The 24,656-nt window shown below is 41.9% G+C and overlaps 1 protein-coding gene across 1 annotated transcript in view; it reads right to left on the reverse strand.

Annotated features, from left to right (window-relative positions):
• LOC306770572 (A-type potassium channel modulatory protein DPP6-like) overlaps positions 1–24,656 on the reverse strand; it is a gene marked incomplete at its 5' end in the record, with an annotated part of 225,050 nt that overhangs the window by 89,076 nt on the left and 111,318 nt on the right. The window contains one exon of the mRNA XM_079259446.1: positions 914–1,028. Coding sequence (XP_079115572.1) covers positions 914–1,028 — 115 coding nt within the window. The remainder of the gene's footprint in view (positions 1–913; positions 1,029–24,656) is intronic.

The raw sequence follows: 24,656 nt of genomic DNA on the forward strand, positions 1-24,656 counted from the left end.
ATGAGAAGATTTGGAGCGAAACTCTTTTCCCCGCTGAAAACAACACTTGTTTCCCGTCTCAGCTCCTGCTGTCTCGATGTGTTTAATTTCATAACAAACATCCCGGGTCAGCGCCAGGACATGACTTGGCGATTTAGGTCTCGCTGCTTTGTCACCCGGCATTGTCCTGCGGTGACATTTCTGCTCTGAGAACCGTCTGCGTATTAACTGCAGAAAAAAAAAGACTCAAGCAGATTCCCTTTTATAGTCACTGACACAAGACAACATTACCTGCAATTTTTATGTGACAGAAAAATCGTAAACAAGAACACAGTGATTATTGTCTTTGTAAATGAATTACTGTGCATGCACACTGACGGCTATGTTGACTGATTTGACTCTGGTAGTGCATAAAAGCATATCAAGAAGCTTTATGAGCCTGAATGCAAACAGATGGTCTATTGATTAAAGTTTAATCTAAATCTGCAAACAGAAATCCTGAAGGTCAGTCGCAAATGAAACTCAGACGCCTTGAAATGAAAAATAAAAAGAGAGAGAGAGGGGGAAAAAAAAAGTGCTAAGACGAAAAAGGGGACTAAATAAAAGCGACACGCTGGGGACTTGTTTGTGAGGAAAGTAATGTTGCACAGGCCGGATTCAGTGAAGTTTACTGACCTTCACTAAACGTGACTGTTGAAGTAAGAGCGTGCATGTGGATTTTAGGTGCGATATTACACTGTAAACCGCACTAAAGCCTGGGCCACACACAGACTACACAACACACTGACACTCGCACTTTGTTCTTTGCATTGTTTTGTGGTGAGATTGATTGTGAACACTAATGGGCATGTCTGTGCATAACAATCAGTGTGTGTGTAAACAGAGCGGTGTGAAGTGTGTGTCAAGGCCCCTTTCCTGTTCCTGCATGAAGTACCTGGTGTCAACAGGATGACGGAGGTGACGATCAGCGAACAGATGACCAGAATGACAAGAAGGGCGATCGCTATTCCCTTCCAGTTCCTCTGCGGAGGGTTACTGCCCACCAGCTCCTAGATAGTGACACAGAGATGAAGAGAAACAGTCAGTAAAAAAAAAAAAAGATTATCAGCAGAGTGAATAAGAGGACATTTTTTCAGAGAGAGGTTGAAAGAGACAGCCTGAAAAGACCATGTGACAGGTGAGAGAGACAAGCCAGACATGAAACATCTGCGGCGTGTGGAAAGAAGGGGGCATGAATGGCAAACTCAAGAACTCATGAAAGGAAAAGATGTGGGGTGTCAGTCAAGGACGAACATGAGTCAGAGTCGCAGCTTCTCAAGGAGACACGATAGCGGCGGCAGCAGCAGCAGGCGGAGGAGGAGGAGAATTCTTAATGAGCCGAGCATCAGCGGCCATCACGCGCAAACGAATGTGACAGATAAAAATGGACCTCACGACACATTGGTGAATTGCATGCTTGACAACAGTGCAGAGAGAAGCTTAGAGGCCGGCGGAACGCCTCTGAGTAATGAGCAACCTTGAAGCCTTTTGTTTTTTTTTTTTCTCTTTCTTAGCTGTTGTTCTTGTCTTGTCTGACCAATATATGCAAAGAGAAACACATTTATTGCAGGTTATTATTGTTCTCAGGCTAAATAAGATGTCAAAAGACGGATATGGCACTTGACCAACTTTCACCAAGGGATATGAAGTAGGGATGATTGGAGATTGGAATCAAATCAATCAGCACGAAATCAAATCATGTGCAAATAACATGTAATGCATTGGACACATGGCTGTGTGCAGCAGGTGGTCAGGGAGGATAATTAAATGAGCAAAGATTTTGCTCAGTGTTATTAAACAAGAAGGGAAAAAAAAATCCAAGCCATCCAATCAGAAGCCATGAAACTCAGGCGCCGACTCCTCCACGTTACTTTGCCTTCAGATAAACAAAACTCCGAAACGTTCACGATGTCGATGACGGCAATAAATTAATTTTTAGCTTTCTTCAGATTTCGATGCTGCGCAAAGATCTTTGCAGAACATAACAAGCTGAAGTTCAAAATACATAAAACTCCACAATATTCAATGTAAAACAAAAGAAATCTAATTCTAAAATAAATTCTCAATTCTACATGAGCTACGGCGTTACGGTTGCACAGCTGAAGTCGTCCAGGAAATATGGCAACCAAAGCGGGTAAATGGAAAAGGCTCCGCTGCCACTTTAAAACCAAGCAGCCCTGAAAGTCTCCCGTATCAGCCCTGAATGTACTCGCTAATACAAAACCACGTACAAGAGGGACTCTGCAAAAAGGGTCCAAAGCACAAACTGTTGGAGAAGGATTAATAAGTTCTTAATTAGTTTATAGAGGATAAAAGAGCGAAGCAGAGTGCATGCTTTGGGGACCTGTGGCTGCTGTGTTAATGAATGCACAAAGGCTTTTAATGAAGCTGAATGACTGAGGTATGAAGCAAATCTTTCAGTGACCTCCTTCCCACCTTAATTGAAAAGAGCCCAGGAAATCATTTAGCAAGCTGATAAGAGCAATCAGGACCATTTACCAGACCACCCATTACCCACATTCATTAAAACCAAGAACCAGTTAGCTGTGTGGTCATTTGATGGCCGCAAGGGGGAAGAATCCCTCAAGCAGACACCAGAGGTAAATGGTTCTTCTAAATGACATCATTTTCCATGTTGCTTTACATGTAATATGTCTTTTAGGTCAGTTTTCTGTGGAGGGCACGTGGTTTTGAGTGGTTTCCTTGCTCAGGTTAAAGAAATGAAGTATAACAGGTTTCTGAGGAGCTGTTGGAAGATATATTTATTAAGTTTCAATGATTAGGGACGTGTTGACAGAGAACCGTTAAAATTGATGTTAAAACATCAGCTAAAAACTTTTAAATCTCTTTCAAAAAGTAAAATGATGTGATTTTTGTGTTCCCAAAAATACCAAAAATCTCCATCATGTACCAAAGAAACCCTGACATCATTTGGGTTCTTGTGGTGAGGAGGAATTTGACAATGGTGTCTTTGTTGTTCCGTATATTGAAAATGTTTCTAAATTTAACAATGGACAAAAACTTCAATGGACATCAACAGCTTCAAAGAGCAAAACTACCTGAGTTGACTTTAAAATTTTATTTACATGCATTTTTTATGTTAATCTTCTAGGTGCACCCAGAGGCAGGTCCTCGAAGGTCTACTATGTTAGGTCAATAATTCCACAGTACCATTTTTTTAAATAAATGGTACCCCTCTGTCATGACCTTTGCATGTGTTTACACAGGACCTTTCAATTTATTGCGTTGTGCTTCATTGTAAATACATAATTACATAGATGTTTTTTTTTTTTTTTATTTACAACACAGATGTAATTGAAAATTCAAACTGAAAAAATAAACAAATGTGGCATAAGATAAAATAGGACATGTTGTGATCACAACCTGTCAGAAAAAAGGGGAACTTAACTCTAAAGCCAACAGTACTGTGTCGCTCTCAGACCTAACACTGCAGAGAGCTGGAACACAACATAATTTCCTTCACAACAGCTCCCTGACCCTGGGGAGAAGTTTGTTTATTAGAGAATTTTACGGTCTCTTCATGCTGAAGATGTTTGAAGGGGTAGTAAAAAAATAAGACCTCCCCTTTACGGTCAACATATGGTAACTTCTAGGAGTGGCTCTGAATTGCTAAATCTCAGCACAATGGATGAGAAAGAAACCAACCAAGTATGAATATAAAGATAAACAAGATAAATAAGTTAACTGAATGTTTGTTTTTCGGAGCAACATTGTTAAATAGCAGTTGCACTGAGCATGGTGATATTATTTATCAAAAATTAATAACCACTCGTGCATTTCAGATATACACGGGAATGTACATAAATATGAAAACAAAGAAGTGAAACAAACTAGAAATTAGACTCTGAATCTTTAATCTTCCAAACAATACAGCATAATAACTCTATATGACAAATACTGACCTCGGTATTTTGTGTGTTATGCATTAAAAACCTTTCTGACCTGGACCTGCCGCTGCGGCGGCGGGCAGGTACGTGCTCTGGTGCCTGGCTGCGACCCTGGTACTTGTTGAGTGGGGGGTGTTTGATAGTGTGGATGGGATGTGAGTGTGTATGGAGGGATGTGTGTAGGGGGTGTGCGTTGAGGACTGGTGGCGGTACATAGGTATGTGGATGTGTGTGGGTGGGGAAGTGTGATGATGCGTGTGTGGGGGGGGTGTCGTGGTGTCTGTGGGGGGGGTAGTGCCGTGTGTGTAGGGGAGTGGGGTGATGCGTGTATGTGGGGAGTGGCGGTGGTGCATGTATACGGGTGTGTGTGGGGGGGGGGGAGGGGGGGCGTGCTGTCTGTGTGTGTGTGTGTGGGGGGGGGGGGGGGGCAGGGGTGTATGTATGGGGGAGTGGGTGGTGCATGTGTGTGGTAGGTTGGTGGATAAGTGTAGATATGATGGATGGGAGTGGGGGAGATTTGGATGTGACGTGGGGGTCAGGAGGATGGTTTTAAGGGTGGGCTGAACGGGTGGCTGGGTGGACCTGAATGTGTCCGGAAGTGTGTGTGTGTGTGGCTGTAGGTGTGTGCTGAGACAGTGTGAAGTGCCGATGTGTGGACAAAGGGGGACTTCATGTCCCCAGGTGGGGGTGTCCTCTGTGAGTGAGGGGGCGGTGGACAATCGGTCTGGGATTCCCCTTCTGCCGCCCCGCCTCCTCTTTGTCCTCGTGCCCCCCTTCTGCATGTGGTGAGTTGGTCCCCTCTTGGGTCGGTGATGACTCTCTGGTTAGAGTCGCCGAAGGCTCTGGTTACGGGGATGGCTGTCCCCGGCTTGTCCTGGTCCTTGGGGGGCCCTGGGAGTAGGGGGCATGCCCAGTGCTGCGGGCGGCTCACCTTCTGGAGGAAAGCTCACTTTCCTCCAGACTTAAATCCCTCAACCCCTCTTCCTCCCCGCTCCCCATCACACACAGGCAGGGTATTGGGAGGTGTGCACGTGGCGCTGGGTGGTGAGAAAGGCCATCAAGGTGGTCTTGATCGCTGCACCCAGCCTCGGCTCACCTCCCAGTTTTAATTACACTTAGACATCAAACACCAAAACACTGACGACTCACATGATTAGGGGGAAGAGCATGCGGTGTATGGTGGGCGGGGCTGCTTAGGTGGTCCCTCTCCCAACACCGCGTGGCACTTCCCTCAGTTTTAATTGCAACTAATACATACTTCACAATCAGTCATAAGCGGGGGGGAGGCAGGGACGATAGGGTCTTCTCATGCCCCTGCTCTCGGGGCTTTACTGGGGGGGGGTACGGGTGGGGGAAGAGTGCCGTCCATTAGGCCTAAGTCTGGGCTGGCCTGGCTGTAGGGGGGTTGTCGCCGGCCCTGGGGGGGTGCTGGGTCGGCTGCATCTGTGGGGTGGTGGGGGGGACGCTGGGAGTGGTGGGCGGTAATTATGGGGGCCCTGATCGGGGCCATCCTGTCCTCTGCCCCCTCTGAGGTATCTCACATGGGACATGATGGAGGGGTGAGGTGAGGATGTGTGGGAGTGGGTGTATGGGGTTACAGATGGATGGTGGGATGGCTGGGGGGGGATTAGGGTTGGGGATATAGGTGGGTAGGGGATAGGGATGTGTGAGGATGAGTAGATGTGTGTGTGGAGGGGTATGTTGGCGCGTGGGTTGTATTGGGGTGTGCCTGTGTTGGAGGAGTGAGGGTATGTGTGTGTGTGTGTGTGTGTGTGTGTGTGTGTGTGTGTAGGGGGGGGTGTATATGCGGAATGGGATGTGTGAGTGAGGGTGAAGTTTGGAGGGGGGCTATGGGTGGTGGAGGGGTATTTGGTGGGGCATGTGTGGTTGGGTAGAAGTAGAGGGATGGGGTGGTGGGGTGTGAGCGTGTGTGTGTGTGTGGGGGGGGGGGGGGCGATTGGGGTTCGTGTGACTTGGTATGGGTGAGTGAGTAGAGGTGGGGTGGGGTTGTATATGTGATGGATGATGTGCATGGATTGCAGAGGGTTGTGGGGATGGGGGTTGAGAGGGGAGTGCGTGTTTGGGGGGGGGGGGGGGGGTATGCATGCATATGTGTGAGGGGAGTGCGTGTTGGGGGGGGGGGGGGGGGGGGGTATGCATGTATATGTGTGTGTGGTTTGGTGGTGGGGGGGTGGTGTCCTGTACCCGGGGGCGCAGCTGGTGCGCTGGGGTGCGACTTGGCTGCCGCTGGGTGGCGGTCTGGGGATCCTGGTCCTCCGTCGGTGTGGGCTGTGCCCTCTGCCTGCGGGGGCGGGGGGCTGCTCACGGGCTCTTGGGGCCCTGGGGCCTGCGCTCTGTCTGCCCTAGGTGGCCGGTGCCCGGCGGGATCGGCCCTTGCCGGCCTGGGCCTGCTGGGGCCTGTTCTCCCTGACTGCGGGGGACTCTGGTTGGGCACCTCCTTCGCCACCTCCTGGGCAGATGCATGGCTGGCTCTGGAGTGGGGGGGTTGGGATCTGTACCTGGGGGTGACTGTCGGTTACCCGGGTCTCTGGGTTCTCCTGGCCTTCCTCTAGCTGTAGGCGGGCGGGGTCACATTGGCATGATCACTCTTCGCTAAACACGTTCCACTCTGAATGTTCTGCATGAATGTTCTGCATGTGTCACAGTCACTGAGTCATCCAGCAAGTTTATTCACTAACAGCAGGTAGCTCTCTTTCTGTCTTTTTGACTTAACTTGCTAGTTTCTGGTCCTCATGATTGTCAACGGTTTTGTTCTCCACGAATCTAGAGTTGGCTTGTGTGGGTGTATATATTTATGTGTGTGGGTGGGTATGTGTGTGTACTTATGTGTATGTGTATGTGTATGTATGTATGTGTATGGATATGTATATATGTATGCATATGTGTGAGTGTATGTGTATGTATGTATATGTATGTGTATGTGTGTGTATGTGTATATGTATGTGTATGTATGTGAGTATGTATATGTGTATATATGTATATATATATATATATATATATGTGTGTGTATGTATGTGTATATGTATGTATGTATATCTATCTTTATGTATGCATGTATGTGTACATGTGTGTGTATGCATGTGTATGTATGTGTATATGTATGTATGTATGTATATATGTATATATATAATGTATGTGCGAGTGTATATACATATATATGTAGGTGGGTATGTATGTGCATATACATGTATGCATTGATCTCTTTTTTTTTGTTTTTTTTTGTTCTCTTTTCTGTTCTCTTTCTGCCCCTTTCCTGTCCTTTCCGGTCGGGTCCAGCAGCATAAACTCTGTAATACAAGCTATTATCCAAAACAAATTGAAAAATAAAATAAGAATCAAGAAATACAAGGGGATCATTACATCTACAAAAGTTCCCCTTGGCAAAATAAATTTGCTCAGCAGAACACAGCATCCAGAACATCAGTCTGCTTGCTTAAATGCTGGACAAGACAAAAAAAAAAAAAAAAAAAAAAAAAAAACCTTTCTGTATTCAGCTCAGCTTGTTCTAACTTGTCTAACTGTGCAAAGTTAAGCCGACACCGAACACAAAAACAATTCACTGCCAGTAAATACGCCATCCATCCATCCATCTTCTGCCGCTTATCCGGGGTCGGGTCGCGGGGGCAGCAGCCTAAGCAGGGAAGCCCAGACTTCCCTCTCCCCAGCCACATTTGCCAACTCTGCGGGGGGGATCCCAAGGCGTTCCCAGGCCTGCTGAGAGATGTAATCCCTCCAGCGTGTCCTGGGTCTTCCCCGGGGTCTCCTCCCAGAGGGACGTGCCTGGAACACCTCACCAGGGAGGCGTCCAGGAGGCATCCTGACCAGATGCCCGAGCCACCTCAATTGGTTCCTCTCGATGCGAAGGAGCAGCGGCTCTACTCTGAGCCCCTCCCGGATGACCGAGCTCCTCACCCTATCTCTAAGGGAGAGCCCGGCCACCCTGCGGAGGAAACTCATTTCAGCCGCCTGTATACGAGATCTCGTTCTTTCGGTCACGACCCACAGCTCATGACCATAGGTGAGGGTAGGAACGTAGATCGACTGGTAAATTGAGAGCTTTGCCTTCTGGCTCAGCTCCTTCTTCACCACGACAGACCGGCGCAGAGCCCGCATTACTGCAGACGCCGCACCGATCCGTCTGTCGATCTCGCGCTCCATCCTTCCCTCACTCGTGAACAAGACCCCGAGATATTTAAACTCCTCCACTTGAGGCAGGACCTGACCCCCGACCTGGAGAGGGCAATCCACCCTATTCCGGCTGAGGACCATGGTCTCAGATTTGGAGGTGCTGATTCTCATCCCAGCCGCTTCACACTCGGCCGCGAATCGCTCAAGCGAGAGCTGGAGATCACGATCAGATGAAGCCAACAGGACCACGTCATGCGCAAAAAGCAGGGACCCAATCCTGAGGCCACCAAGTGGGATCCCCTCAACACCTCGGCTGCGCCTAGAAATTCTGTCCATATAAGTTATGAACAGAATCGGTGATAAAGGGCAGCCTTGGCGGAGTCCAACCCTCACCGGAAACGGAGAGTAAATACGCATGTTGTTAAATAGTACATGACGGTGAAGAATCTTAAATCTTGTTTCTCCATCTACCGCATCCTGGTAAGAATTTCAGGAACTGAGCTGAAGAATGGCTTGTGAATGAATAATAACTATCATTTCAGCTCCTTCCATCATTATTCTCTCAGTTCTTTACACTTATTTTTGCGAATATTAGTCTTGGGTGCGCTCTTTTTCCTCTTAGCTTCTAGGTGGACACGGTGAAATGAGATCAGGTCGTCTGGCAGGGAGGAGATTAAAGTGTGTGATAAGAAGACGTCCTTTAAAATTTATTTGAGGTCAGATGTGGAATTCACCAGATGTTGTTTGGTATACAGAGAAAATGAGGTTTTTCTGCATACGCTGCTTGCAAACACCAATTAAAGACGACATAAAGGAGTACAGCAGTTTAGAGTGAAGAATGGAGGACTAGGATGTGAAATAATACCAGGCTTAATAGAGTTAACCTTTCACTCAACTATCAAACCATTTTTCACGTTCACTTTATTCAAAATGAGTAACAAAAAATGTTTTAAAGGGGCAATAAGTGGAAATTTAAAATTTAAATCATTTTAAGATTGAAGGACAATTTTAAAAAATTGCTACGTAAAGAGCTACAGGTGTAACCTGGGTTAAAACATGATGTCACACACCATCTATCTGTGTTGATTTCCAGCTCTGTGTTTACTAGCTGGTCCAGCAATGCACTCATGTACAATCTTGTGAATCACCGCCTTCTCTCGCAGCCCTCGGCCCTCCCCCTCTACAAAAGGCTCCAGCGATCCAGCAATCACACAATGTATTTTTAAATGACGAAGTAGGGAACAAGATGTACATCTGAAGGCAAACAAGATCCAACATTACCTCTAAAGAAACCATAGTTGTTGGCGAAAAAGTTGTTGGATTAAGAAAAGGACAGAACCGGATGAGACTTTGTGTTAGAGTACGATGTCTGTTGCTACCAAGCGGCAACCTCCGGAGGTTAAAAGTGAAGTCTATGCGGAAGTGGCAAAAATTCCAGCTCATCCCACTAAGGCAGTGTTTTTCAACCACTGTGCCATGGAACACAGAGATTATCAGGTGTGCCCTGAGAAATTACCCAATTTCACCTTATTGGTCTAAAAAGCAGCTCTGTGGTCATCCAAACAGGCTCCAGTGAAAGATAATAAAATTCCTTCTTCTTGTGTTTATCTGATTTCAATTTAAGAGACTTTGCTTTGATGGACTATATATTAATAATATGGACAAAAAAACAAAAACAAAAACAAAAACATTTTGGTTTATGGTGTGCCTTGTGATTTTTAAGTAAAAAAAAAAGTGTCTCGGCTCAAAAAAGGTTAGAAAACACTGCGTTAAGGGCTCTAAAACAGAGCAAATCCCCCATGTTAAAAAGTATAAGTTCACAGAATAAATGAACATGTTTTTAAAAAATACATATTAGGTTTATTAGGTCAGGTTTTAAAAGCAGTTTAATCTCAAAATTTAGCATATTTAGGGGCGTGTCCTTTTGATTGACAGGTACCTGATCTCCCGCTTGAAGTGAGAACTAGAACAACAGTGGTTTTTAGTCAGTTAACAGCGTGACTTATCTCGCTTACCTCCCACTTGTTAGCTCCTGTTATCTCCGGGTTAGCTTGGTTAGCTCTTAGCTACGGGCTGCTCAGAGTTTACTCGATGTCAATCACCCACCCCCACGCTAACAGCCCCTCTCTCAGCTATATCTCTTTGCCCATATTTATATTTTCTGGGAGAGACGACATGCGTGATGTTGCCAAGATAGTGATGGTGGGAACCGGCCAATGAGCTTCAATTAAGCTCTTCAGAGACTTACGGATGATGTCATGGAGGCTCCGTCTATCTTTTATATACAGTCTATTGTAGCTACAGACAATCTCTGTACATACATTTATGTGCCTCCACAGTCACTGTTAAAATTAAGAGTAGTGCCTCTTCAGTTTTCAAGAATGTCCCTTTTGAAACTAAAGAAACACAACAGATGTGCAGATCTGCTGAGACCTTGAAAAAAAGAGTCCTGCATCGAGAGAGACAATTACTGCAAGGGAGCCAACACCTTGTATTACCATCGTAGAGAGCACTGCAGAGCTAAAGGGGCTAAAGCTAGCTCTTATTCTACTATAGACAACAAAATAAATGTTATAAGTTACTTCCACATGTTCCATAATGTGTTTTTGCTCAGTGTTTTTGCATTTTACACAAGGTGAGTAAAGGTAAGGGGTTAAGGCCCATGACACACTTTGTTTTTGTGTGCGGGCAGTGCTCCACAGCTAACCTTCGAGTGAAACCATTTTGCTTTTTGATCCTTTAAAGTTGTTTTGGGGTTGAAAAAAAAAAGTATGTTCATTTTCTTTCCTGGGGTAAATTCAGAAAATAATACTTCATCTGGAAGAACCTCTATTGAGAGGACTCCACAGAGAAAGACTCCAGATGAGATTCAAACCAGGAACATTTTTGCTGCAGATCTGCAACAATTTATTGGAAAGGACGATTTTTAAGCTCTATTCAGACAAATATCCCAAAACACCTGTAACATACAGCTTTAGAAACAGCTGGACTAGGAAAAAGAGGCTGCTTGATCAGGTTGTCAGGAGTCAGACGGTGTTGTGAAAGTTTCAGGTTTTCTTTAACTTCACTCAGTCAAATCTCTGCTACATCAAAGGTGATTGGATTAATCTCGATCAATGCAATCAAGTGATTGATAAACAAAGAAATACCTCAAGGCATGAGTTCACTGCAGTTAGGGGGAATAATTTTCAGGGTCCACTGATAAAACTGAGCATTTAAACCTGACAGTCTAAAATAAGATTTATTTATTCTAAGTCTGTGCTGCGCCATCAGTGCAGGAAGAAATACAAATCCGACTGAAGATCTTAGAATAATCACATGAAGCTCAAGGCCGACTGTTGCCATGGATCCTTTATGCAACTGAGCGGGATTTACCGTTTAAAGAACAGTGAAGAAACCGATTTAAAATTGCCGTAAAGAGAGCAACCCCTCCTATGCAACAATGAGATTTGAAGTGGTTGTAAGAGAATGATCAATCTCTGTTGGACACATTGAGAGAGGCAGAGAATCATTTTGCATTACTGAGCCACAACTTTACAGTGTCTCATAAGCAAATAGCTGCACAGCAGATAATATGCACTTCACATAATTTCATATCAGCATCCTAAATTTAACTTTCTTACAACAGCTGGAAGGATCTGGGATGAACAACATGGTGCGACAAAAGTGACGTCAATGGAAAGGCTAACCACGTGCATGCATGCCACTAAGGTATATGACAGACAAATTTTTGATGCACATCAAAGCCTCATATGTCAACCAGTGTAAACTAACATCCCCAGATAATAACTTTGCAAAGTTAGGTGGAGGGATCATTTTAAAAACAACAAAAAAAAAGCATTTGTAGCTTCAGCAGTAGGAACAAAAGTTCAGTAGACAGCCAATTATGTGTAAACAAGCTAAATCTGCAAGTCAGAAGCTGCTCAAACTGCTGCTTTTTTGTTACTAATGAGTCAAACGGCATTTCTGTGCAGATCAGCACACCAGTGGGAACATGCAGATATTGGGAAGAACACAAGAAGAGAAATCCAGCTGAGCCAACCATCTTAAAGCAGCACTCCTGTTATTGACTGGAATTTGCTGGCGGAGAGCACGATAATAATTAGACCATGCATGATTAGGCCAACGAGAGCATGTACCGAAACCTTGCCCAGAATTTATGTTGGTTCTTTGTTAATCCTGAGCTCTGAGGGATAATCACTTACTCAGCCTGGATTCAGAATCCAGACACAGGCTAAAAAACCTAATATACCATCCTCAATTCTGCCTCTGCGATCCATAATTATAATAATGATTGGGCTAATTAGCCAAACCGGATGCGCTAAAGTAAAGTAGAGGTCATTACAAGGGACAGACTGACGGGAGACAGACACGGTGTAACAGGAGCCGTGAGTCGTAGATTGCAGGAAAAGAGTATAAATGAAATGTTTGGAGGCTGCGGGAGAATTCACTGACAGGGAAGCTTGAGGCGTGACCGAAAGATGACAGAGATGGGGGGAAGTCTGGGACAGCATGGACAGATTCAGGCCGAAAGTCTAATAAAAACAGCAAGGTTCTGGTGCCTTCCGGTTCTGAGTAGCTGTCATGTAGAAATCTGCAGAGCATGCAGAGACATCGGCGATGATTTAAGTCAAAGAGCGCAAAACATGACACCATGCTGATGCTTTCATTCATAGATCACAACTCTGTGATATACAATTCCACTGAAAAGGCTAACATAAGACGCATCTGCTGGCTTTTATCCAGTCTTGCTTGCTGCTTTTGGATTTATATTTGGTTTCCTGTCCTCTCAGATCAACTGAGACATAAACCTTAATACTTATCCACACACACAAGCAGTATTTTTAATGAATCCTTCCATGATCTTATGTCTATGCATGATTTTTCTTTAGAAATAGGTCTCAAAAAATTCTAAATCTCCACCTGATCAGAAGTAGATATGTGTATAAAATTCCTCTGAAAAAGGATGAGCCGCTCTGAAAGGTTATGTTTTTGTGGCTCTGTAACAAAGAACAGTGTATTTTCTTTTGTAAATGGAAAAAAAATCCAAGAATTGTAGCTTCAAAATGCATTGAGCCAGAGGATTTTAAGACAGTGTCTGAGCCGCTTACCCGCTGACACTTTGACAGACACAATATGACATGTTTATAGACGCATGCCGGCAACTAAGTGGATCAAACCTGTGACTGGGCACGGACTCTCCAACAACACGTCCTGATGATAATATAATGAGAAAGACGCCTGTCAGGGTGGGGAGATGCAAACTGAAACACTGACCAGTAGCAGAGGAAGATAACTGTCTTCACATATTTTATCTTTTAGCAGGTTTTCCACACATTAGTGGGAACTGAGAAAGCAGCTTGAGCCGCATTGACACAAAGGTCAAGCAGGGTTGTCTGCAATATATATTATAAATGCAAATATGCTAACTTTTCCAAAAAGTAGTTATGAATGATAGTGATTAGACTAAAAGGCCACATTTTGATATGATTAGATATTGATAAACCAGAAGTAATATTCTGTAGCAACAAGGGTCAAGAGCCCAGCAATAGGAGAGCTCTGAAAAAGCCATGCATTTGGATTTTATTGATCAACAGATGTCACAATTGGAATTAAAGAGATAACCAGGGGATTAGCTGTGCCTGGAGGGGAGCACTCATGTGCACTGAAATTATTAGTTGTAAGATGGGAGTTTTGGGGGAACTTAGAGAAAATGGCTCTGAGGAAGTCTTGGCAACAGCTGATCAATCTAAACCATGATGCATCATTTCACCTAAAGACCTGACAACCCCTAATGTTTGATTTCCATACCTGACTGTGAAACTATGTCCCCAACCCCCCCCCCCAAAAAACCCTAAAGGGGTCCTATTGTGGTATTTCAAGTTTTCTGAGCTTTCTACAGTGTTGAATCCTCATCAGACATGTGAACGGCACTGTTTTTTTTTTTAATCACCTAAACGCATGTTTGAGTTTGAGTTCCAGCACAGTCTCCATGGTGACGAAAAACGTGTCGTTTTAGAGAGTTTTTTTCTCCTTCGAAATCCTTGTGACGTCCCGGGGGATAAGCTTCGATGATTGGTTACTTTCTACTGGTTAACAAGGGCATGTACAAATACATCAGGCGGGTGGAAAACATGGGATAAAGTTATTTCCAACGATGGCTGGTGAGTTTACCAAAGAGACATCCTGCTGTATTCGTTGCTGTGGGTTGCTGTTTTCCACTTCGTTTTCAGGGTCTGATTCAGGTTCCAACATGTAGGGCTGGATGCTATGTGCTTACATTGTATTTTGTTTTATTATTTTGTTCATATTAGCCTAATCCTTCTGTTTATGAGATAAGTTACAATGACAGCGAAAGCAGTTGCGGTGCGCGCTCCCAATGTAGCGTGGTGGCAGCTGACCAATCAGTGGCAACTTATATCTGACGGGAGGTGGGGCTTAATGCGGATAAGTCTCAATCCACTCATTTTGCCCACAGGCTGATCTGACAGCCTACGGAGAGGGTCGGTCTGAAGTAAATAGAGCAATTTGTGACAATAACTCAATCAATCCCAGCCCTTCTGGTCTCAGAAATAAAAAATAAATTAGCCTGAAATGCACATAATAGTTCCACTTTAAACAAAAAAACTTAAACCAGCACAGTCTGCACCTCCTTACATTTCTGCAATACAATACACATTACTAGACTATAGTTATCATTCAGAACAGGTTTAGTAATATTTAACAACTATTTTTGTATTCAGAAACGGAACAACTCATTCGTTTTTCATTTTTCCGTCCCAAACAACTCATGTAAAATTAGATTTTTAAATTCCTCTTGCGATGGCAGTCCTGAAGCTTCGTCTCGACGGTACAACGGAGGAACGAGAGGAGGAATCCCAGCTGAACCGCTTCACTGAGCTGAAAGCTTGCAAGGGGTTACAGACAAACGTCGAGGTGATCTGGCAGCATCTCGGATACAAATCCACCTGACTTTGCTCCTTTAGATGCAGGAAAAGTTCTATGAATCAGGTGTTTGTGTGTGTCATCTCGAGAAAGTAGGAAACCCTCTGACGAGGACTGAACTCCTCACATAAATCACTCTGAATATGACTGGTATCAAAAAGACTGTGCTGGTGAATCAGCCTTCCTTCATAAGTCATTCATCTACTTCAAAAAAAAAGTTTAGGTAGGTTTATTCATCTAGAGATCATTGTTACATTGATTTATTCTACATCTTCATACATCCTCACAATATAAACTTTTGCTGAACGTTAAAGATTCATGTTGTATCAGAGGCAGTCTGTAGAACAGCTAAACATCATATCTTAACTGGTTGTTGTCTGAGGCCTCTTTGTGTGGTTATTTGTAGGGATGGGAAAATCGAATCGAAAAATCGAATATCGTGATTTTTTGCTTCACAATGTTAAAATCTAATTTTTTTGTGAAAAAAAATCTGTTTTATTTCAAATAAATAAAAATAATCCATGTCATTTTCATTGTTTTAATTGATCTGTTTGCATGTCTTTTGGGACTTTATAGCAGCACAATGATGGTCTGGCTATGAGGCTGATTTTTTACTAACTGAAATAAAGAAAAATGATGAGCAAAAAAAAGTTTTGCACTTTTTTTCTACAAAAATCTGAAATATCGAAGAATTGTGAGAATCGCAATTTAAATCAAATCGGAGCCCAAAAATTTGAAATTGAATCGGGACAAAAGCATATTGTCACAGCCCTTGTTGTGTTGGTCATTTCTAACAAGACTGAATTATTTCATGATATCTTTATTTCCCTCTGATGCTTTATACTGTCATCAAAAAGATTTTATCGTAAATGACAGTATTTTTAAATCATTCTAATAGTTCATTAGATGAAAACACGTAAATTCTGACAATTTCACAGTTCCGAATTTTTCCAGTATAAAATAAAAACCATTTCTCCAGTTTTTACTCCACAGAGATCCGAATCAGTCCTGAGATCTATGGATCTGAAATCTCTACTTCTTTCATCGACTCTAAGCAGATTTTACTCAAACAACAAAAAATGATTTGAGCTAAGCAGCTTCATGCTTAGATGTGCTTTCTCAATCAGACTTGAATAAACGCTTGAATAAGAGCCTCCATTATGGAGTGCCTGTTGCAGCTCTGTGCGTCGCGGGTCAAAGATCATCAGTTCTACGCAACTACATCCAAATCCATTAGTGCAATCTCGCCGTTGTCGTAGGAACGGCTGCAGCGAAGGGGCTGTAAATAAACAAGCTGTCTTGTTTGTTACTCACGGCAGGAGAACTAATTTCCAAGTGACCATTGTGCGTGTTCGTGTGCACGCGTGTTGCTCTTGAACATCTTCCGCCTGGTTTGTTTGATTGCTGAGTGAATCTCTTCCAGTCCATTAGAGAGATGCTGTGAGGGTGCCACTGCCAGCTGACCTCTCTGTGCAGAGTCTTCACTAAATCACATCTGAGTAAAATAACAATCTCCACTGCTGGTGGACAAGTCGGTGTAATATGGCACAGAGCTGCTGCAACAAGGAGAGGAGGAAAAAAAAAAAAATTAGAATAACTGCTGGAATGTTTTTTATGACTTATGATGCAATCTGGCTTTGAAAATATTCCTTATTCATCATTGGCAACAGTAGCGTTGCGCTCACCAATCCCATAACTGATCATGTACATTAAATATGATTCTGAAGTTGTTGTAAACTAAATGTCCATTAATATGCCAGTGCACATTCTGCAAAAGCAATTAATCACATCGTCCCCATGTTATTATCACTATGGAAACAGAGTGAGCATAAACACGGTATTTATCCCTATGGCTGTAGCTCTTCTACGTGGTAAATACGCTTTATTACACAGCTAAGCAAGTGATGAGGCTCATGTAAAGGAAAAGCATCCCGTACTCGCCCCTCATGTATAATGCATAAAGGCACATTTCAATTTGTCAGTCTTAACACACAACACTTTTTTCAGGAAAGAAGAACAATGAGCAAACACAGTCAGAGTTTCTCCTCGTTTCGTCACTTTTCCTGTGGCACTGTTCCGTCTTCATGTCTGTCAAGGGAGACAATGTGCGCTCACAAATGTTCCTGTGGCTCTGCTGAATGTAATAATTCATCTCCTTGTCTTGGCTTCCGCATTGCCACATGGAAAAGATGAACATTTTTAGAGGAGACAAAATCTCCTTTTGAAACATAGATAAATGGTTGAAAACTACGATCCAAAGGCTGAGTCAAAAAAAAAAAAAAAAGTCTTTTGTTGATGTTTTCATGTTGGTTTGTTATATTATTTTAAGCACAAAAAAAAGACATGGAATACTGTTTTATTATTTTTACTTACAACAATTATTGTTGAAATCAGCAGTTAATTACAATTTTCAGCAATAAAACTTAAATCTGAAACATTACAAAAATTGAATTACGCATCACTAACAATGTTCTTTTCCACAAAATTGAACAGACTCAGCTAACTACGTCTTTGAATTTAGTTTAATATAGATAGATTTAAAATACAGCAGCAGAACAAATTTAGAAATGTACATTTTTTATCCAATAAAATTTTAAGTAAACTGATCCATTTATGTGGATTTTTTTTTTTTAAAGCAAATTCAGTGTACTGGTCTTTCACATAACTATTATAGACCCACTAATATTGGAATTTTGCAGTATTATTATTATTTTTTTTAAACAAAAAATCTTCTATGATAGTACAAAATATAAGAGGTTTCATTGAAAAAATGTTCAAGTTCAAGTTTGAACAATAAAAAAACAAACGACAACACTCCACAATTTAAAACTTGACACTGCACAGTAAAAATAAGTAAAATCCAGAAATAAAAACAAAAAAAAACTTATAATAAAAGAAAATTACAGAAAGGAAAAGCTAAGATACAATTAAATGTCAGTGCAAAAAATTAGGTTTTAAGGACAGACTTATAATCAGAGACAGACTGGGCAACTCTGATGTGATGGGGAAGGCTATTCCGCATCTTAGTCTGGATTTCACTCTGGCAAATGGGACCTTGAGTAAGAGCTGTGAAGAGGACCTCATAGTCCTGGCTGGAGCATATTGGTGTAAAAACTCTGACAAATACAACGAAGCCAAACCGTTTAAGGTTTTATAAACTATCAATAACATCTTGCTCCTAAAACTAACTGGAAAAAACTATGTATGTTATGTGAAAAAAAACCTTTACATTACTGTTTTCTGAAAACCTTAAAAGTTGAAAGTTGAAACACCATCAATCATCACAGACATGTTGCTTTGACATGCAAGAAAAATGTATGCTTCATGCTTTCCAGACGTTCAGTCTTTTTTCCATGTATTTTTCATGTATTGGTTTGTTTCAATAGAAAACTCAAACTGTAAAGGGTGAATTCTGATTAAACTTTGATGAAATAAGTGATTGCATTTTGGGGATAATCCAGATCACTGCTTGGATTCAGGAATTTTTTCCTTACTTTGGACAGAAGAGGATAACATTTTAACATGAGAGCTTCTGGCTCAAAATTTATGCCATCATTGTCATTTCTTTTTCTTTTTTATTTATTGCTAATGTCTGGGGCGGGGGTTTGCGCTCACTCTGAGTGCTTCTACTGATAGACGCTTTTTCAGAAGCAGCACCAGGAACTGTTCCAGCATAACATTATCGGAGCATCTGAGGCTATGTATGTGTGCGAATGTGTCACAAGTCCCACACATCCTAGTCAAATTCAATCTGTATGAATCAGCAGTGACAAAACCACAGTTGTTCCAGTTCTCTACATTTCACAAAGCAAGTGAAAAGACATGTACGTGCTGCATAAACAAATCACCAACCAGCTACTGTTTACACAATGATTCTCTGAAGAATTAACTCAACTCCAATGGATTTTTCATTAATTGTTCCTTAATTCCTACTGACACAGAAAGTACCTACGGTCTGTGGATCAGCACGTAAGCGGCTAATTCTTCTGTCAGCTTTAACAAAGTTGCACAAAGAGAATATTATTAGCTACTTTGTCACCAGCCTTTTAGAAAGTCGAGCAAAACCAAACCGTGTGGGGATCGTCTTGCCAAATAAATGAATTGCAGGAAGAGTCTGTACTTCATTCAATCAACACGATTTGGAAAAACGCCTTTACAAGGACATTTTACAAGGATGTGAGAAAATCGGTTGTAAATGATAACGAGTCGCAAGGTAGGTTCAGCTGGTGTCTTTTTCTTTTTTCTTTTTAATTATCCAGTGGGGATTAGATGCAAAAATGGCCAGCTTTAAAAAGACTAAAACACACAACAGAAATATCTACATAAAAGTACATGTGTCCTGATTTTCTACTGGCTAAAAGTTCTGAGCAGTTTCTCTCGTTACCCATTTCTCTCCTGCTGGGTCTGTTTTATGATCATAAAAGGCAACACAGAACAAAAGAAAGGTAAGTTATATCAACAGCAAAACAACAGAAGTTTGCCCATAAGGTGCATTTCTTTTTGTGATGCTATGAATACAAAGAAGATTATTCTGAACATCTCCATCTGAAGACTGAAATTATATTTTAAAAAATTCTTTAAAAGATGTTAAAGACTGATGAATTTTCATAATAATTTAAGAGAAGTTTAATAATTTATTGGCAATTTGGCCATATGATGTAAAGAACCTCCTGTACCTTCCACAGCCAATCGTATTGTTGCAACTTCCATCCCTTTCTGTGCTACAATATAATCTTTCACACAGATCAAATCATCTCAAACTGGTTTCGTGAACAAGACAATGAGTTCACTGTACTCCAATGGCCTCCACACTCACTAAACCGAGGTGGAACAAGAGATTCTCAAGCTTGTTACATACTCCTCCAGAAGCAGTGAAGGTTTGCTTTAAAATGTCATATCTAATCAGAAACTTCCTCTGCAGCTGGGCAAGTTGGCATGTGGCTGCATCTGTGTTTAACATGTTTATAACATGTTTATAACACGTTTATAAACATGTTTATACATGTTTAAACATGTTATAAACATGTTTATACATGTTATAAAGATGTTCTTACTTTCTCCCCACCTCGATAAGCTGTTTTATCAAAACAAGCCGTTTCATCTGCATCAGCAAACACGCTTTACAGTGTTAACCACGCCCACCTCAAATGTTTGACACAGTACTCTTCGGAGCCCCACGAGAAAGATTTTCTGCTGCCCGATGTGTCGAGAACTGTCTTCAATCACGTCTGCGATAACAAATGATGTTATTTTCTTCTGTAGGCCTCGAGTACAAGAAAAAAGTTTATGCTTCTCGAAGAGTTTGTAGCAGGCTTCACTATGGATGTGCAGGAACTGGGCAGAGCTATCATCTCAGTTTGGAGCAAAATCTCTGAGGAATTTTTTGCAACACCCTTTTGAATCTAATGAATACTTAGCTTTAAATGCAATCCAGGTTCGAATCTGGTAACTCGCAAAGTACTAATAAAGCAGCCGACGAGTGTGTGTTGTCAATAACTGCACAAGCAAACATCTCACAGGGTTATTTATAGGAGGACAGTATTTATAAACCCTGCGGCACAGATGATCCTTACTGTCACTATAGTTTAATGATTTACGAACATGCGATTAGGATCACCATTTTAGCATAAAACTAACCAACCCAAATGTGTCATAATTAGCTTATAAAACAAAACCATTATAAATAACAACATGAACTGCCTTCCAGGAACTATTCTTCACACCAGTTGTAGGAATGCGATAAAACCAGAGTTAAAGATGGATGTATGCAAAGAACTGAGTTTTAATTCTTGTAGTCATGACTGCTCCCAGCCCGAGGGCACAAAAGCCAAACAATCCTCCAGACAAACGTCTGCCACTCAGGATGTCTGCTACATAAAGATCAGTTTACACTGTCTGCTTACCTCCTACTTGAGTTTTATGAGATGTGAGTTTGCTGCTCAAGCTCACTCAAGTGTTTTGCATGAAAACTTCCCAGCTGCAAACTAACTAGAAAGTCATCTAAACCACAGTGGAAAAGGAGAGTGGGGCAGAATACAGAAAACTAGAGTAAGACTGGTGGGAGTGTTTGAGTGCAGAGCACTGCATGTCCCTGCAGCCCACACCCAGAGTTATTGGTATTCACCGCGGCCAGGCGGCAGCGCCACTGTGTGCTCCATCTCTCAGGAACAATTTAAAAATGAAAAGTATCTTTCCTATTGTTCTTATCTATCAGCCTTCATTCAATAAGAAAACACTTGTTGTGCCTCTCTGGCAAAATAAATTGCAGTCATGGAAACAATATGCAGTGGCAGCCGTGTATGCTTCCTGGAAATGAAATGCCCCACAACCCACCGCTCTCAGGCGCAGGGGTCTAATAAAAAGAGGCTGCCGCTGCTGTTGATGTTTACTGAGGCTAATGTATTCTGGCCTGCTGCTTTTTTTTATCACTTTCTCCAACAAAATATGAACATTCATGTCGACAGAATAGACTTCCAGCTTCTTTCATATCATTATGTGTGGCTGAAGTGCTCTCTCAAAGCGAAGTGCCTCGTAGGTGAGGGGAGTCCTTTCTTTCTGCAGAGAATAAGAATCACAATCACCTGATTTCACATCCTAAAAAATGCCTCTCATCTAAAGGAATAATATGAATGTCGTCTGAGGTCTTCACTTAGAAAACTAAGTTGCTGTTTCTCCATGTGAGACTAAAGAGGCAGCACATTGATAGCTACTTCCGTGCATGAAGAACATTATGGAATTGCATCACTGTGGAATCTCCTGCAAAGACCTGAAAGGCTGCAAAAACATTTTTCTGAAGGATTTATTAACATCTTGGATGAATTCTGTGTTCACCGCCGCGTGTACACAGGGCATTTCCATCCATCTACCCCATTTGTGTGGCCTCTTGTCACGTTTCCATGGTAACTTTGTCAAAGAGCAAAAATAATTCACCACTTACCCTCTACTTGGCCACCTGTTGTTGTGACTACAGCCCAATTGTTCATGCTGTTCAGCTGGAAATAACAGAGCGTGCTTTGCTCATAAGAGTGGTTCCTGGCTGATGTACATTTTTTTCTTTTTTTTTATTGTCACCTGCAGGTTTATGTGCTCGACATTCAGGGTCTCGTTCGTAAAGTTCTCCGGAAGCACATGGGAGGTTGTAGGGAGCTTATCACAAGGTCATGCAACTGCATCACAAATGTCACATTCTTTCATGTTTGTTGGGAAAACTACAGCAGTTTTGCACTTGCAGCACAAATGATCTTGCAGCAGGATGTGTGATTTTGTGACCAATGAGCACGGAGCATGGAACAACAATACGGGTTAAATCAAAGCTTTAGTACCAGATAGGGCCGCTCAATTACCACAAAATTATCACAATTATTTTGACTGAAATTGAGATCTCGATTATTTAACACAATTATCCAGTATTTATAAACAACGCTGCGCGTCGTGGTGTTCTCGACTCCATGTTGTGCATTGTAACCGTCTAATGCACTGTTCAGAGTTGTTTAATCCGCTTTTACCGCTTACGTAGGAATTATTTTACATTGTCCTCAATGTACGTTTTATGCCAAACAACCGCTGTCAGGCCACAGCACTTTTCTCTCATTCACCTGTTAAAAGACGGCTGATCTGAACCAGCTGATTAACGCGTTGCTATGGTAACACCCCATAACGGAGGGATTTTACAGTAATTTAACTCACCGAACTATGTATACGAAAATAATGCAGCCAGTTCTCGCTCACAATGGTATAAACTATGTTTAGGTGAACTTCCACAACCTACTGCAGTTATTCTACATGGACCTGCAGCCGGAGCCAACAGAGACTGGCCGCCTGGGAGTGCTTTAGGATGGGAGAGGCTCCCGCTGCTCCTTCCTTACAGTAACTGCAGAACAATATGTGCCTTCAAGTCAGTCGCCAAAACAAAACTCCAGTAAAAGTTGCTAGATTTGTCGCTAGTCGCTTTTAACAAAAAAGTTACCAGATTTAGCGAGAAACTCGTCAAGTTGGCAACAGTATCTGAATGAAACCAAAGCGGCTGTGGGCGGAGTTTACAGCACAGCGCTGCAATGCCAGAGACGCTCGATTAGCAACTGAAGAGAGCAGGAGAGGAAACTGCAAAGAGAAAAATAATCGCAGCCTTTTATTTTCATAATCGTTGAAAACCTAGATTTTAATTGAGAACAAAATCTGATTAATCGCCCTGCCCTAGTACCAGATACATTGTGGGTTCTGCAGTTCTACATACATAGATTTGTGACCACAAACCTTATACAGCGCAAATCTTTCCTTTTTTATTTTGTTCAAACAGCCCAGACCTGTTGAGACACAGACCCTACTGGATGTCTGAAGGTATGCTTTGCTTTACATGGATGGTTGTCCAGTTGAGCAAAAAAAAAGTGGTGTGCATTCATGTAGAAAACAACAACAACAAAGAGAGACTTTTTTAACGATAAGGGATGGATTTTGTTTCAGTGTTTGGGGCAGAATCTGAAGCAGCATCAGCCAGCTGAGTGAAACTTATCTCAGTCGCGGTCAGTCAAGTAAAAAATGTCTTTTTGTCAGTGCTGCAAGAAGTACTCTGAGGCTTTACTGAAGCAAAACAACAACACTCTCTAAACTCCGCTTTACATGCAAGGCAATGAAAACTGTTCACAGTGGCTTTTAAAACATGATATTTACATGATCACATCACGTGATGGGAAATGTCATGAAACATGATGTCATTGCTGTAATTGCTGGAGTTGGAGCCTGACATGTCAGGCTACAATTAATGATTAATGTCAATAAGCTGGGGATTATTTTCTCAAATTCCAAATTGCAGAGCTCCACTGTAATGTGTGCTTTGTTCAAATTTCTAAGTGAAAAAAAAAATTAAAGAAAAGGCAAGAGTTCAAATATTTGTGGAGCAAATGTGATACTTTGGAAGAATTACATAAACCGCAGCTGACATAAATGATTGATCGTGAACTCTAAGGAGGTGAAATAAAACCAAACATTTTCAAATCTTCATCCACTTGAGATGAGTATCTGGCCCAGCTTACCCATTACAGACGTTTTGTAAGTAGCCAGTTAAGAGCAGCTGGGAGATGGTCATTTCCTGGAAAATTACTACCTGCTTTGACCCAGTTCTGACCATAAAAAACAAACAAAAAACTATACTAAAAAGTAAGTACATACACATCTACTTTCCTTTTCCATCTGCAACCATCACTTTGGAAGCCCTGCAAAACACAATATAAACTGCATGAGCTTTATTTTATTTTTGTTGTTGTTTGTTTTTAATATATCCTCACACAGATCATGAATTAAACATCAAGTTCTTAAGCAAATGTATGAAATCAAATCTACATGGACATAAAAGTCAACAATAAACATGAAAAATGCATCCACTTCCACTCTGTCAGTCCTGATATAGCTGTTTCGCTTCACTCGACATGTATTACAAATTTGACTTATGTGGACTTATTTGAATTGAATCGACTTAGCTTGAATTGGATTTAGTCTGTAAAGTGCCTTTAGATGACCTTGAATTGCTCTATATAAATGAACCTCTTTTCTGCCGAAACTTTTTAAGTTTTTAATTTTCTAATACTTTTGAATGAACTTCATGCAGCATTCATGATGATTTCTTTGCTTCTTAATAAATGA

The sequence above is a fragment of the Telmatherina bonti genome (genome assembly GCF_933228915.1).
Source record: "Telmatherina bonti genome assembly, chromosome: 20".
Lineage (NCBI taxonomy): Eukaryota > Metazoa > Chordata > Actinopteri > Atheriniformes > Telmatherinidae > Telmatherina > Telmatherina bonti.